Source organism: Dendrobates tinctorius, unplaced genomic scaffold (genome assembly GCF_039654945.1).
Source record: "Dendrobates tinctorius isolate UK_male_01 unplaced genomic scaffold, ASM3965494v1 ptg000008l, whole genome shotgun sequence".
Classification (NCBI taxonomy): Eukaryota; Metazoa; Chordata; class Amphibia; order Anura; family Dendrobatidae; genus Dendrobates; species Dendrobates tinctorius.
In genome coordinates, this window is record NW_027361676.1 from 2,079,770 (window position 1) to 2,096,229 (window position 16,460).

Consider the following 16,460-nt stretch of genomic DNA (forward strand, 5'->3'; position numbering starts at 1 on the left):
AATGGTCAAAATAACAAAAAATGCATTGCTTGTAGACCTCAAATATGCTAAGAAAACAAGTTCATAATCATTTAGAAACAACAATGTTTTAACTCAGGAAGAGTTCAGAAATCAATATTTTGTGGAATAACCATGATTTTTAACCCCTTAACGACCGCCGATACGCCTTTTAACGGCGGTAATTAAGGGTACTAAAACCACAGCACCGTTAATTCACGGCGCTGTGATTTAAGTGAATAGCGCCCCCCAGTGTCGGATTTTCTCCGGGGTCTCGGCTGCCAGGGGTAGCCGAGACCCCAGAGAACATGAATCGGTCGGTTTTTACCGACCCCCGCTTTTGCGATCGCCGTTATTAACCCTATAACGGCGACCGCAAAAAAAAAAAAAGCCGCGATTTTACATTTAATTTCTCTCTCCTCTGATGTGATCGCACATCAGATGAGAGAGAAATAGGGTCCCCGATCCCCCCCCGGTACCTCTCCGTGGCCCTCCGTCCCCTCCCGGTGGTCCCACGTCCCGCCGGCATCCTCTTGAGCATGACAATACCCCATATGTGGAGGAAATCTACTGTAGGGCTCGGAAGGGAAGGAGCGCCATTTCACTTTTTGAATGTAAAATTTGCTGGCATAATTAGCAGACACCATGTCATGTTTGGAGATCCCCTGATGTGACTAAACAGTGAAAAACCCCAACAGGTGACACCATTTTGGAAACTAGGCACCTTAGGGAACTTATCAAGATGTGTATAAAGCACTTGGAACTCACAAGCGCTTCACAGAAGTGTATAACATACAGCTGTGAAAATAAAAAAAATCACAATTTTCTCCGATAAATCTTTTTTAGCTTCAAATTTTGCATTTTCTTAATTGTAACATGAGAAATAATTTGTTGTGCAATTTCTCCTGAGTGCACAGATACCATATATGTGGAGGAAAACAACTGCTTGGGTGCACAGCAGGGTTTGGAAGGGAAGGAGTGCCATTTGACTTTTTGAATGTAAAATTTGCTGGAATAATTAGCAGTTGCCATGTCGCATTTGAAGATCCCCTGATGTGCTTAAACAGTCAAAACCCCCCACAAGTGACACCATTTTGGAAACTAGACTCCATTGGGAACTTATCTAGATGTTTATTGAACACCTTAAAGCGCCAGGTGCTTCACACAAGTTTATAACGTTAAGCCGTGAAAATAAAAAAAAAATCTCATATTCCCTGCAAAAATCTTTTTTAGCTCCAAATTCTGTATTTTCACAAGGGTAAAAGGAGAAAATGGACCCCAAAATTAGTTGTGCAATTTCTCCTGAGTTCACTGATACCCAATATGTCATTGAAAACTACTTTTGAGGCACAGTACCAAGCTCAGAAGGGAAGAATCGCCATATTACAGTGCAGATTTTGCTGCACTTGTATGAGGGTGCCATGTTACATTGATAGAGCCCCTGAGGAACCAACACTGCAGAATTCCCCATAAGCGACCTCATTTTGCAAACTAAACCTCTCAATGAATTCATCTAGGGGTGTAGTGATTACATTGACACCACAGGTGTGTCACAGACTTTAATACTATTGAGCAGTGAAGATAAAATCATTTATATTTTTAACACCAAGATTGTATATTAGCCCCAAATTTACATTTTCATACTGGGAAATGGGCAAAAATGGCACCAAAATTTGTTCTACAATTTCAACTGAATGTAGAAATACCCCATATGTGGCATAACAGTACTACTTAGCCATACGGAGAGACTCGGGATTGTCGGAGTGCTATTTGCCTCCTGGAACGCAGATTTTCCTAGAACAGTTTGCGGATTCCATAAAAAGAGCCCCTAAGTGCTAGAAAAGCAGAATCCCCCCTCAAGTGACCCCAGTTTGGAAATTATACCCTTTTGGAATTTATCTACAGATGTAGAGACAACTTTGACTCCATGGGCGTTTTCTAGAAACAAGCAGCAGTGGATGTTGCTGAGTGAAAATTGCAAACTGCCGTTGTAGTGACCAGTAAATTATGCCCAGCTCATGCTTCTATAGACACGCACCTGTAAATTAGGTGGGCTCTCATCACTACAGAAATGTCAAACATGTAGGCGCTAAATGTGATTTAGGCACACTGGAGCTTAAAAGGGAGGGGGGCATTTGGATTTGGGAGTGGAGAATGTGCTCAATTTCTTTTGGGGGGCAAGGAGCCATTTCGCTTTTACAGAGCCTTTGTGCTATCATTAGCATGGAAGCCCCATATTTCAGTTAACATTTCAGAGATTTACACGGAAACCCCCAGTGTAAGCGCTCAGCGTAGAGTGTAGGATAAATGTGCGCCGAGCCTTACTGTGATCTTTGCGAGGGAGAATGAAAAAATCAACAGCATGTGAAGAATTCATTTTATTAATTTTTTTTACTCTTTTCCTCGTGTGGTATAAGTGATTAGGTGACTTTATTCTTCGGGTCAGTGCGATTACAGCGATACCAGATTTATATTGGGTTTTTGTGTTTGGCTGCTGTCACACACTAAAAGACATTTTTCTTGCGAACTAGTTTTTGCATCACCATATTTGAGAGCTCTATTTCCATATTTCGTCCAACAGAGTCACGTGAGGGCTTGTTTTTTTGCGGGACGAGCTGATGTTTTTATTGGTACTATTTTGGGCACATGACATTTTTTGATCGCTTTCTATTCCGATTTTCGGGAGACAGAATGAACATAAACCAGAAAATCAGGAATAGATTTTTGTTTCTTTTTATACTGCTCCGCTTGTGGTAAAATTGGTAAGCCAGCTTTATACGATTACAGCAATACACAATTTATGTCTTTTTTATGTTTTGGCGCTTTTACACGACAAAAACTATGCTATAGAAAAAATAATTAGTTTTGCACAGCTTTATTCAGAGAGCTATAACTTTTTTATTTTTCTGCTGATCGAACTTTATGATGGCTTGTTTTTAGCGGGACAAGATGACATTTTCAGTGGTACTATTTTTTATTGACATTTTCTTTTTGATCGCATTTTATTGCACTTTTTGTCCGGCGGTATGATGATAAAGCATTGTTTTTTGCCTCCTTTCATTATTTTTTTTACGGTGTTCACTGAAGGGGTTAACTAGTGGGACAGTTTTGTAGAGTGGGTCGTTTCCATACGCGGCAATACCAAATATGTGTACTTTTTTATTGCTTATTTTTTATTTATATAAATATATTTAGTGGAAAAATATTTGTTTCTTTTTTTCTTTATTTGGGGATTTTTAAAAAATATTTTTACACTTTTTAATATATATATATTTTACATCATTCCAGTATGCCAGGGCATCAGAGCAGCATCTGACAGGAAGGGAAGGAGGCGTCTCAGGTCCTGCTTCCCTGTAGGACACCGCGGACATCTTTCGGCCATGGAGACTTATCAGGACAATGCGATCCCGTTGTACTGATGGAAGCACGCAGGGAACTCATTCTCCTCTATGTCGCTGTCACTACTGACAGCGGCATCGGAGGAGTTAAATGCCCACGATTGGTGCTAGCACGGATCATGGGCATTGCTGACACTTGCACTCAATCGTGCCGCTGTACATGTACTGCTGTTTGTGGGAATGCAGCTCCCGCAGTGGAGTACATGTTCGTTGCATATCAGGAAGGGGTTAAAAGTCACTCGTTGACCAACAGTGACAGATGTGTGTGCCTTCGTGCGCATGTAGGATCCAGCTGGATGAAGCACGTAAGGTGGGCTGCGCTGCAGCAGTAAATCTATTCTTCAACAACGATGATGATGATGATAAAGTCTTTTATTCACAAGGCGTTTCAATGCCGTACAGGTGTCTTTATCAAATGAAAAAAAACAAATTTGTGATTTTAGTTTTCAATCACTGCTGATATGTTATTTTGTTTTTGAGAAATGTATCTTAGAAAAGATTTTCCACTTAAACTTTTCCTTCCCTTAATTTTTTGAGCAGTATACCCGTGCACAGCACCACTGTTTGAAAATGTGAACAAAACACTTTTCAGAAATTTTTGCTTAAAACTTTCATTGCAAATTTTATACAATAAAGCCTGCTTACCAGAAAAGTTAAATATATTGATGGTATTTGTCTCTGCAAATGTGAGGGAATGATCACCTAGCCAAACATTTCACAGCATTTAGTTTACTCATGGGCAAAAGAAGTACGGTACATTAAAAAATATATGTGAAAGCGTTATTTTCCACCTACCTTCTCTTGCCATATCAAGTGCTTTTATTAGAGTTTTGATGGCCTGTTGCCATTCTTTATTCTCTAGCATTTTCTCTGATAGCAATGTATATATTCTCCAGAGGTTCTCGCAGGCCAGTGAGTTGTGAGTGCGGCCTGTCTCATCCTTCCATATCCGGCCTACTGTCAAATGATAGAATGCCTCATAATGTTCAGCAGCCTTCTCCAACTGACCTACAATATATAAGGCATGTATAAATATCGTCACTCTGGACTACACAGCGGTAGTGGATGTAATCTTTACATAGTCATAAAAAGTCATATTAAAATGCTGCAATCCATATATAGTAGAATATTTAATAATGACAGAGGCTAGCAAATGTTGAACTCTTTATTCAAAAGAAAAAATATATATACATATTACATTCATGAAAATATATATTTAAAATATATATACAGTCATATGTTAAAGTTTGGGCACCCCTATTAATGTTAACCTTTTTTCTTTATAACAATTTTGGTTTTTGCAACAGCTATTTCAGTTTCATATATCTAATAACTGATGGACTCAGTTATATTTCTGGATTCAAATGAGGTTTATTGTACTAACAGAAAATGTGCAATCTGCATTTAAACAAAATTTGACCGGTGCAAAAGTATGAGCACCTCAACATAAAAGTGACATTAATATTTCGTAGATCCTCCTTTTGCAAAAATAACAGCCTCTAGTCGCTTCCTGTAGCTATTAATGAGTTCCTGGATCCTGGATGAAGGTATTTGTGACCATTCCTGTTTGCAAAACAATTCCAGTTCAGTTAAGTTTGATGGTCGCCGAGCATGGACAGCCCGCTTCAAATCATCCCACAGATGTTCAATGATATTCAGGTCTGGGGACTGGGATGGCCATTCCAGAACATTGTAATTGTTTTTCTGCATGAATGCCTGAGTAGATTTGGAGCAGTGTTTTGGATCATTGTCTTGCTGAAATATCCATCCCCTATTGTCAAGAATCTGCTGATACTGAGTTGAATCCATGCGACCCTCAACTTTAACAAAATTCCCGGTGCCGGCATTGGCCACACAGCCCCAAAGCATGATGGAAGCTCCACCAAATTTTACTGTGGGTAGCAAGTCTTTTTCTTGGAATGCTGTGTTTTTTAGCCTCCATGCATAATGCCTTTTTGTATGACCAAACAACTCAATCTTTGTTTCATCAGTCCACAGGACCTTCTTCCAAAATGTAACTGGCTTGTCCAAATGTGCTTTTGCATACCTCAGGCGACTCTGTTTGTGGCGTGCTTGCAGAAACGGCTTCTTTCGCATCACTCTCCCAAACAGCTTCTCCTTGTGCAAAGTGCGCTGTATTGTTGACCGATGCACAGTGACACCATCTGCAGCAAGATAATGCTGCAGGTCTTTGGAGGTGGTCTGTGGATTGTCCTTGACTGTTCTCACCTTCTTCTCTGCCTTTCTGATATTTTTCTTGGCCTGCCACTTCTGGGCTTAACAAGAACTGTACCTGTGTTCTTCCATTTCCTTACTATGTCCCTCACAGTGGAAACTGACAGGTTAAATCTCTGAGACAACTTTTTGTATCCTTCCCCTGAAAAGCTATGTTGAATAATCTTTGTTTTCAAATCATTTGAGAGTTGTTTTGAGGAGCCCATGATGCCACTCTTCATAGGAGAATCAAATAGGAGAACTACTTGCAAGTGGCCACCTTAAATACCTTTTCTCATGATTTGATACACCTGGCTATGAAGTTCAAAGCTCAAAGAGGTTACAAAACCAATTTAGTGCTTCAGGAAGTCAGTAAAAAGTAGTTAGGAGTGTTCAAATCAAGAAAATGATAAGGGTGCCCATACTTTTGCACCAGTCAAATTTTGTTTAAATGCAGATTGCAAATTTTCTGTTAGTACAATAAACCTCATTTGAATCCAGAAATATAACTGAGTCCATCAGTTATTAGATAAATGAAACTGAAATAGCTGTTGCAAAAACCAAAATTGTTATAAAGAAAAAAGGTTAACATTAATAGGGGTGCCCAAACTTTAACATATGACTGTATATATATATATATATATATATATATATATATACACAGTAGATACACTGTATATAAAATAATTATTTTTAAAAGTTATTCCAAATTAAATTGTTTCCATGTACTTACATGTCCAACCTCTGAGATACCCACCAATCAGCAGAATGAGATAACGCTGCCCAGCTTATTAGTTATCTCCGCACATATGGGTGTGGCTGCAGCTGGTACTCAGCCCAATTCATCTTAAAGTGAATTTTTTGGCAGGTTTTTCCTATTTAATCTAGGAGCATCATAACGTAAAAGCTGAGAGCCTGACTATAGGGATGTGTTATAGTTTCATTACAATCAGTGTTTTATCATCAGGAGATTATCATCAGAGGACTACAGCTCATGTGCAGATCAGTCAAGCTAATCTGTGCTACCCTATCTTTATCAGATAATTCACACAGTATGCAGAATGCTCCCAGTAAGGGGTGTGGGTGGGGTTATACACAGCCCAGAAGTCTTAGCTGTGCTCCATCTACATAAGGCAAAATAGAGTTTCTATCAAAACAATCAAATCTATCAAATCAATGTGAAGCAGCGTGCACAAGCTCAGTGACTAGCTGTGACATCACTGAGTCTGTGTTCGCTGCCGGCATGAACTCCTGTGAGCTCAGCACAGTCATTTTCCCACGGTGCTGAGGTCACAGGAGTTTATGCCGGCAGCGAACGCAGACTCAGTGACGTCACCGCTAGTCACTGAGCCTGTGCACGCTGCTTCCCATTCATTCCCCAGTAGTTTACAGCCCAAGCGGTCGCATTAGCACCGCTCTGGTTGTAAACTGATTACCCCCAGATATGGATTGCGCCGTGGGAATGACTGTACGCCGGACAGGTATGGTATATTGGTTTATTTTTTAGTTTTTTTTTCAAGAGATAGAGAGATTCGAGATAGGATTAGCAGAGTAATAAAGATGGAAAGAATGTGTGGTGTATTGTTTCATTAAAAGACTTTATTCTTACTGTGTGTGTTTATTTAACCCTTTACTTAATATAGGATTAGTAATGGATAGGTGTCTTATAGACACTTCTGCATTACTAAGCCGGGCTTAATGTCACCTTACAATAGAAAGGTGACATTAAACCCTTATTACCCCACTTGCCACCACTACAGGGCAAGTTGGAAGAACACGACAAAGCTCCAGAATAGGCGCATCTAATGAATGCACCTTTTTCAGGCAGCTGCAGGCTGCTGTTTTTAGGCTGGGGGCCATATTCATGGCCCCTTACCAGCCTGAGAATAGCAGCCCACACTTGTTAGTTTTGCCGGGTTGGTTCAAAATCTGTTGCCGGCAGAGCAGGGGAAAATGACAGCCTCGTTCAGCACCACATGCAGGGGAAAAGCGCTTACAGTAACGCTACTTCCCCGGCGGCCGTCCGTGCTCACAGAGGACAGTGTACACTGTTCCCCATGTGCACGTGTGCTGCACGTGTTGCGGCCCAAGTGTCTGGGTCAAAATGGACATGTCTGCGTGTTTTGCACACGGATACACGGTCCGTGAAAAAACATGTACATAGACCCATTCATTTGAATTGGTCTACTTGTGTCATGTGTCAGTGTCTCCGGTACGTGAGAAAACTGTCACCACACGTACCGGAGAGGGGCATTACTAATATGAATTGGTCAATCATTTTTACCATTTTGACATTAAGATTAGGGAAATTATCCCATTAAACAAAACTAAACTAATGCACACTATAAGGACAAAAGTACTGAGACATGCCTCACAAAGAATTGTTTCAATTTCTTTATATTCATTCAAATAGTGGTTGATCTGCAGTACCCCACAGCAGCCACTACATAGATGATGGAGTGATGCTATACAGTACAATCCTGCAACTGGTAATGGTAACTTACTCTAATCACTCACTTCTCTATGTGCCCAAACAGACCTTAAATGGAATGGAGAAGAAATTGGTACCAAAATTAGCGAATAATTACATTTTTTGGGGATTGAAGAGTGGATAAGGGTGCACAGCTGGGAACTGGACCACACCCCCCCCCTACTACCAAAAAAGGCCCTGTAAACCTTGTTTTAAATCAATGCTCAGGTGCCCAAATGTGTTTTGGCCAATATATAAACATATACATACATTGTGTCAGCATGCTGCAATTCATACATGAATTTCACTATTGCTATAAATGTGTACAACATGAGGCACTTAGATTACAGTTTTTTTTTTTTATCAAGAATCGTAAATGCCATCCAACCCTAGCATTATGAGCCAAGCCTGGCTCCTATCTCCTCTTGACTTCATTAGAAGCCTGTCTGGGCACACGGAGAGGTGAGTCATTTGAGGTAGGGACCATACACATTATCAAGGTTGGATGACTTTTACGCTATTTGCTGAGAAAATGTTAACTAAGTACTGTGGAAACACGAGGGTCAGTGGGTGCTCTCATCTGTTGGACCTGCTGTCTTTAGAAAGACCACACAGGCCAGGGCTCATACCACTGGACACCAGTACTCCTACACGGTGGGCAGAACACTACTCAGACAACACAGATTTAGGGTATTGCACTCTGGTAAAACTTTATTGGATCACCAACAGTCAACAACATATAGTAGATTCCCAACAAGTACACAAGATAGTGTAAATGACAGGGTCTCACCCTTCCACTGGTTCGGTGGGGATTAGAACCTCCACGATTTCAGTGCATCCAGGCACAACTAACCCAACCAGTAGCACCCTGCTTTTGGTGGCACCCACAGAGAAGAGATAGCGGCGAGCTTAGGAAGCTGACTGAGCACAGCGAGGTATGTGGCCAGGTGACCTGATTGTCCCAACCTGGGATCTTCAAATGACTGCGGGATCAGTGATGGGCAGTGTATCAGATCTGTATTCCACTAGCTGGAACTGTGTTTCCTGAGCTGACATCCTGTAGAGTCACACTGGTGACAGGAGAAGGTCCCTTTTATATCCCACTGCTCTCATTTTAAGGCATTCTCTCACAGGATTGGGGATGGTATGGGGAGGTAATCCCTCATTGTTCGATTGTTCACTTAGACTGTATATTTGTCCTCCAAGTTGTGCAGACTAATACATTGCAGGGGGCAGATGCAATACGTAATCAGAAGGCATTCCATAAATTAACATACAACAAGGGTCAATGGACAATGTCACATGAAGGCTCATGTCCCTTGACCTACTAAACAAAAGAACAGTATGTCTGGCATAAGTAAGAATAATTCACCCCCACACCAGTGGCCAGATTGATGCAGTGTTGTCACAAATACCTCTATTTTTACATGTATTGCTATAGTGGAATTCTTGTATTCAGTAATCACAACGTACTGATGTATAGTGTATGCATACTATCCTAAAGATAGGTCATCTATATAAAAGTGGTGGAGCAGGCCTAATGATGATCAACACTGGTGTGACCATTAGCCAGAACACCAAAATATAACCTCATACACCACTACATTTGGTCATGTAACCAGTAATAGTGTGTGATATACAATAAAGCACATATATTCGTTAAAAAAATTCCCACCATGTAGCTATGTAGGTAAAGACCGATTACTTGACCATTAAATTTACGTTCAAAACTGTATATATTTTCATTCCAAATAGGCAAAAGACACACAATGCAGTTATGATAGCCATGCAATTATGTAACCTAATTAGTATAGAATGAAAATATACACAATACATACAGTAAATACCTTCCCATTTTAAGTAGTAAGAGAATGAGGGCATTCATAAATTGTCATAAGAAACACTAGGGCCAGCTTAATCACTTCTACAGTCACAAAATCCTGTGGTAGCAGTCCTGCTCTCAAAGAACAGTTGTGCTCAAAAAGGGAAAATCAATGCTTGTGAATTATTCTTTACTGCTGTTTCAAAGGATCAAAATAAGACCCTTTTAGTCTTAGACTAGGTACCCATTGTGTTTGTGCCCACCGTTGGGTGTATATGCTCACGAGGTATGTGCCGTACAGTGGTCACAGCTAGGATGGATGCTGAAGCATGATATATTTTTTTCAGTGATCCTCTGCATAGGAAAGTGTAATTTTTAAAATAAACAGTGTTCAGACACAAATCTGCACATATCAGTTAGACACAGTCCTAAAAAACACCCATATGGTTTCTATCTGATCAATATGGCCCTATGGAAATAGTATATAACAAGTGTAGTGGGCACCTAGCCTTAGAAACTAAAATGACTTACAAAAGCAAAATTCACTAAGTGGTGAAACTAGCTGTGATGCTAGTCACTTCTCACTGCCACGCCGTAAGTCAGAGTGGTCAAGGAGTCCAAGGTCAGAAGCCAGGAGGGTACGTCATAAACAGAAGGAAGATACAAAAGTGTAGTCAGGTAACGTTCTGAGGTCAGAGTACCAGGAGGATAACAGATCAGAGCTGAAGGGGTTAAAAAGGCAGATGGTCAGAACGAAGTCCAAGGTCAGGCAACAGATACTCAAGGCACAAACCTCACAAGATGAATGTACGTCTGGCAAGTAGGCATGGCAATTACCCGGGATAGTGAACACCTGAGACATCCGTCACCTCCCAGTCATAGAACGGCTAGTCGACTTGTCAATAAACACACTGACAGATCAGCACTCATCTGTACCAGATTGGATGGCCAAGCTGTGTTAGTCGTCGGGTTTCTGTCACTGCACAGCAGGAATCCCAAGCCTTGCATCCTGTAGTCTCCCATTCCTCTTCGGCCGTAGAGGAACCTGCTCAGCAGACTCTTCGATCCCGGCGCTCTGCTCAAACCAGCTCTGTGGGTTTGGTTGCTGCTGCCACCTCTGGCCCAGCTATAGCAACGCATGCTGGTCAGCAGCGAGCTACTCCAGGGACTAAGTCCTCCTTTCGGTCCACTGATCATGCCCGTGGGATGATCTCTCATTGGAGATCGGAGGACACATGCTCAGGTCCTTCTCTTGCTCGGATTGGACCATTAGAAAGGTCAGGAAGGTCCCAGACTATAAAAGGTTTGCATGGCTGCTCGGCCATGCGCTAGTATAGACTGCATTATCAGACTATGAGGAGTGAGTGTCGTATGCATGTATGAATGACTCTGGTGAATGACTCATTAAGAAACCCCTACCCTTGGTACGCATGTGTTGTGCAGCCTAGCCTGTTAAGCACCCAGGCTTAGGTGTAGGTAGGACAGAGTCTGAGACAGGCATCAGTGTCCAAGGTGCACATGCTCGACACTCCATAGTCAGCATCTATAGTGGCGTCCGCAGGTGCGACGCCGCTCGCTCAGAAGGTCTAGAGGGACTCTGACCTCGTGTCCTTGGGGCAGAGTTCTGTGACCGCTTTCTGTGCACTCCGTGGCCGGGCTCTGTGAGCTAAACAGGCACCGGCATTTATGTTCTGCGGTAGTGCGGCTCTGTGAGTTAACAGAGTTCGCTTCTGTTCACACTGGGTGACGTTAACCCACGTGTGACCTTTTGAACACCACTTTATACTTCCGCCATTACTACGCAGCAGTTTACCACCTCTGCATGGTGGACCCCGGGCTGCGAACGCACCTTACTATTATTTTATTATTTGGTGCGTTCTGCTAGCCCTAACATGCTGTCAATCAAAGTACTGACAGTTTCAGCACACCCCTGTATCGGATTGGATGGCAGAGCTGTCAGGAACTGCATCCCAGACACCCTGAGGGGTGGAACCATGACAATAGCATTTGGGGGTGAAATTCCTTGATACGCTTCTCTATCTATTATTAGGACTTGTGTGAAAATCTGATGTAGTTTTAAGTTAAATTTTTGCAGAGCAATGGAAAATTCTGAAGGGTTCACCAACTTTCAAGTACCACAGTACATAAAGTGACATATATTTGATCTTCATGTTATTGGTATAACCACTACTGTTTTAGTTTCTAAGCACAAGAACAATTCCATATGAAATCTCTATGTACATCATGTGGATCTTGTCTTTATTGACATACCTTCTAGGCTACAAAATATATCAACATCAATTCAATTTATTTAATATATTCAAGTTGTAAGTTCTGACCAGGCTTTAGATAAGGAAACAGGCATATGGCTTCATCAGCTGCACCATTTTCCAAGTGCAAAGACTGATATTAACACAAATGGGTTTAAATGGGAAGCTGCCATAAAAGCAGGCACATAAATGTAATTCTTCCAGACGCTATTTTGATGCACATTTTTTGATGTCATGAATATTTAATGAAATGGCCCAAACTAAAGCCATATAACATTCTTACATTACTGATGCCTGCGCCCGTAAGCTACAAACATTAGAGCCATGATTGAGTGTACTAAAATGAACTCATTCAGCATTGCATTGATTAGTCGAAACGCCGGCAAAGAGAAGGAAGAGGAAAAGATGCGTTAACCCACTTAAGAATAAAAGCTGGCACAATTGAAGGTTTCATTGCTAAAGCAAGGACAGCATTATACACTAACCCATAATTAAATAAATAAGGTATCGTTGTAAAGCACTGCTTGCCGAGACCTGACAATCTGGTGGGATGTTAATTAGGTTCAAAGACTGCTTCCGGTGTTATTCGAGTAATTTATTATGTCACAAATTGCAAGATGTACTGGCTGACCTGCCCGACTGCCTCGTATCAGCAATCTGGAGGGCAGCTAATTATCTTCTTCCCTATAAGCATGTGCATTTTTTTTCTAGCCAGTGGAAGTTAAAGTTGAAGAAACAACGCTAAGAAAATAATTTGACTCTTCCAGACGGGAACATTTTTCTAGTCTGAAGAATAAGTAGAAACCAAACTAGTTGTTGTAAACAGCAGTTTTTCTATTATGTCTCGGAGAACACAAGTTAGAAATGTAGCCAGCATTTCTTCTACATAAAATAGAAAGAGACATAGACTAAGATATTTGTATTCACTGTACACATACAGGATCCAACTCCAAGGAATGGTAAGAGGCAAAAACAGTTGTATCAAAATATTAAGCCATCATGTCTGATCATTCACGGTCCTACAGTTCTGTAACTAATTCTCTGCAGAAATTAAGGGCTCCTAATTTAGGTTACTAAACATTGGTTCTACTAAATTGTTCTATTCCAATAGCAGAATCCGTTGTTATGACCTTCAGGCTTAATGAGTTCAGAATTCAATTTTGCTAAATTTACTTTTACGATGTTTAGACTTCAGTGTGATGATAATAATAATCCATCAATAAATAAAGCAAATAATAGCAGTGCGAGCCATCATGTATGGGAACGGACTGTACAAGGGTGCACTTACGCTGCATGATTATTAAGAAGGTGTGTTCCCGATAATTGTGCAGTGTAAACGGGCTGTCAATCACATGATGATTGATGAACGAGCAAAATGGCTTGAGAAAATCACTACTTTCATCTGCACATCCTCCTGTGTGAACAGGACATGTTCCATCAAGAGCAATGGCAGCCTATGCAGATAAAACAATCTAGTTCTGGCCATTCTGTGTGCACAGGAGATGCTGTCTGCCCGTCTAAACAGGCTATTAAAGAGGTTGCCCACCCCTTGGCCAACCCCATCTCAATCAGCAAGTTTGCACCAGTAAAATAGCAACACTTATACTCACCTCCGTTGCCAGCGCCATTCCAGTGGTGTTGGCACTGGTCTCCCTGAGCTTGCTTGAGTCTGTCAGGTGAGCCCTGTGCACAATCATTGATGGCGTCATTCTCCGCGCAGACGAATCAGACATCTAGAGGAAGTCAGTGCTGTAGCTGACCACTCACTTCCTCTTAATGTCTAATACATCTGAAGGTGGGGAAAGTGACGCCAGCATTGATTTGCTGCAGGGCTCACATGACATAACAATCTCACATGAGCTTCGGGACAGTGAGTGCCAACAGAACAAGAACGACGCAGGCACCGGAGGTGAGTATAAATGTTGTTATATTACTGGTGCAAACACGCTGATCGAGACAAACTTATTTGAGTAGTGGACAACCCCTTTGAATAAACAGCCGACCTGTGGTCATTTAATGATGAGTGTCAGCCTTCGTAAACCCATGTTTAGTTGCTTCTTGTTGACATAAAATAGGTGGCCTCTTAAGTTGCCATTGGAGGGGCACAATGGGTCTATTTAAGGAAAAAAAACAAAGAAAAACAATCCAATGCAATGTACATCTTCAGCCTATAGACTTGGGATCTATTAATCAATAATGCTGTATGACACAACTGTACTTTTACATGCAAAAAAATATATATTTTGTGGAGTCAACAAAACCTTTTACTGGATGAATACAGGCTTATAGTTGTCAGCTGCATAAATGTCTTTTGGACAGCTTTTAGGCTAAATTTCGGAGACCAATGTACATATAACACATCTTTGGTACCAAGAATTCTTCTTTTGCAAGTTTGTAAATTTATTTCAAAATAAATTGTGACAGAAGTTGCATATGTACTGCAATCCTACATCGGCCTAAATATTTAGTGGGAAAAATGGAAATGTTGCAAATGGAAAACTTTTTCTACTGACCTCTAAACTGCAGTGACATGGTCAGCCAAAAGCTTGCTTGACCAATACTTATTCTTCCCAACCTCCCCATCCGAATGCACATTTGGTCCAGCCAAGACTGAACGCGTTCTCTATGGGGAGAAGAGACTAAGTCGCTACTAGACATGTCTAGAAGTGGCTTATTTCCCTTGGCAACAAATGATCAGCATGTTAAAATTCAACGTGTATCTACCCTGGCATCTACTAAATAAACATTGGCTAAACATCAAATACACAAGAAATGGTTCTTCGGTTCCATAGAAATCACCAGGTTTGGCTGCTATGTGTAATATGTATGGCTAATCTAGGGATATGACTGATGCAAAATTAACTGATCAATATGTTTATCCATATTCATATTTTTGGAGTTGGGTTTTTTCAATTTCCAAGGGAATTTGTTTAACTCATGAACATTTTTAGCATTTGAACTTAACAAAGAGGTGAACATTTACTAAATTCTGTGCAGGTATACTAAAGGAAATACCATTTCTTATGTATTGCCATTATATCAATTATAATACAGGGTGGGCCATCTATATGGATCCACCTAAATAAAATGGGAATAGTTGGTGATATCAACTTTCTGTTTGTGGCACATTAGTATACGGGAGGAGGAAAACTTTTCAAAATGGGTTGTGACCATGGAGGCCATTTTGAAGTCGGCCATTTTGGATTCAACTTTATTTTTTCCAATTGGAAGATGGAGATATAAAATATCCTAATGAACATGCCTTCATAAACTATAAAGCTAACATCCATAGTGTTGCTTGTAATCCTGACAGTACCTGCTATTGAATATGAAAATGGATCTGCTCCTTAGTTCTTCCACTCCCTTCTGGCACGTTACGCCACAGATCACGGGGTGTAGCCTGCTTCTGGCTTCTAGTAACAGCCAGCCCCTTGATAACATCTCCTTCTATTCAGTCTGAGATCAGGGGGCATGGCCAGCCTCTACCAAGCCACAGTCATGTCCAGGGCCGGACTGGCCATCTGGCAATTCTAGCAAATGCCAGAAGGGCCTGTCTGATCATGGGCTGCCTTGTCTGTTACACTGTTAACAGAATCGGTGTTCTCAAGATACCCATACTGTTAAGAGTTGTGACGGAGCACAAAGTCACTGACTCCATCACATACCCCAGCAGGCCTCGAGTATCAGAAATATTGGTCTTGTAGAAAATCTTTCTTTCCGACATCCAGGGTAATATATCTCATCTGGCTCATGGGGACAGGGACAATATGAGCCTGTGTGATTTCAAATGCCAGGACTGAATTTCAGCCTAAGTCTGTACCTGACCATGTCTGAGCTCTGAATGCCTTTCCCCTTCCCTCTCAACTGGGGATCCATGCCTGCTTATTTCACAGCTTCTTTATTACAGTGAAATCCCCCTCTTTGCTCCTAGACATGTCATAAAGAAGCTGCAAATAAAAGCTATGGTTCATTGCTGAACAAACCGTGACAGTAAATTCAATAGCAGGTATTGTCAGGATTACAAACAACACTATAGATGTTAGTTTTATAGTTTATGAAGGCATGTCCATTAAAATACTTTTTTTTTATCACCCCTGGGTGCCCCTTTAATTCATGGGTCATAGTAGCCAGATTATTGGATGAACATATTAAATATATTATTATCACTCACATTTCAGTGCCAATACTAAGAACACTACTATACTATATATACTATTCTTACATTGTTGCACAGTATTGCAGTCCTGCACAGGCAACTGAGCTTCTTTCGTTGTTAGGTTGGATTGGAC

At 41.1% G+C, this 16,460-nt stretch overlaps 1 protein-coding gene across 1 annotated transcript in view; it reads right to left on the reverse strand.

The window, feature by feature from the left end:
• TTC29 (tetratricopeptide repeat domain 29) overlaps nucleotides 1-16,460 on the reverse strand; it is a 454,195-nt gene that overhangs the window by 246,232 nt on the left and 191,503 nt on the right. The window contains exon 6 of the mRNA XM_073576236.1: nucleotides 4,191-4,403. Coding sequence (XP_073432337.1) covers nucleotides 4,191-4,403 — 213 coding nt within the window. The remainder of the gene's footprint in view (nucleotides 1-4,190; nucleotides 4,404-16,460) is intronic.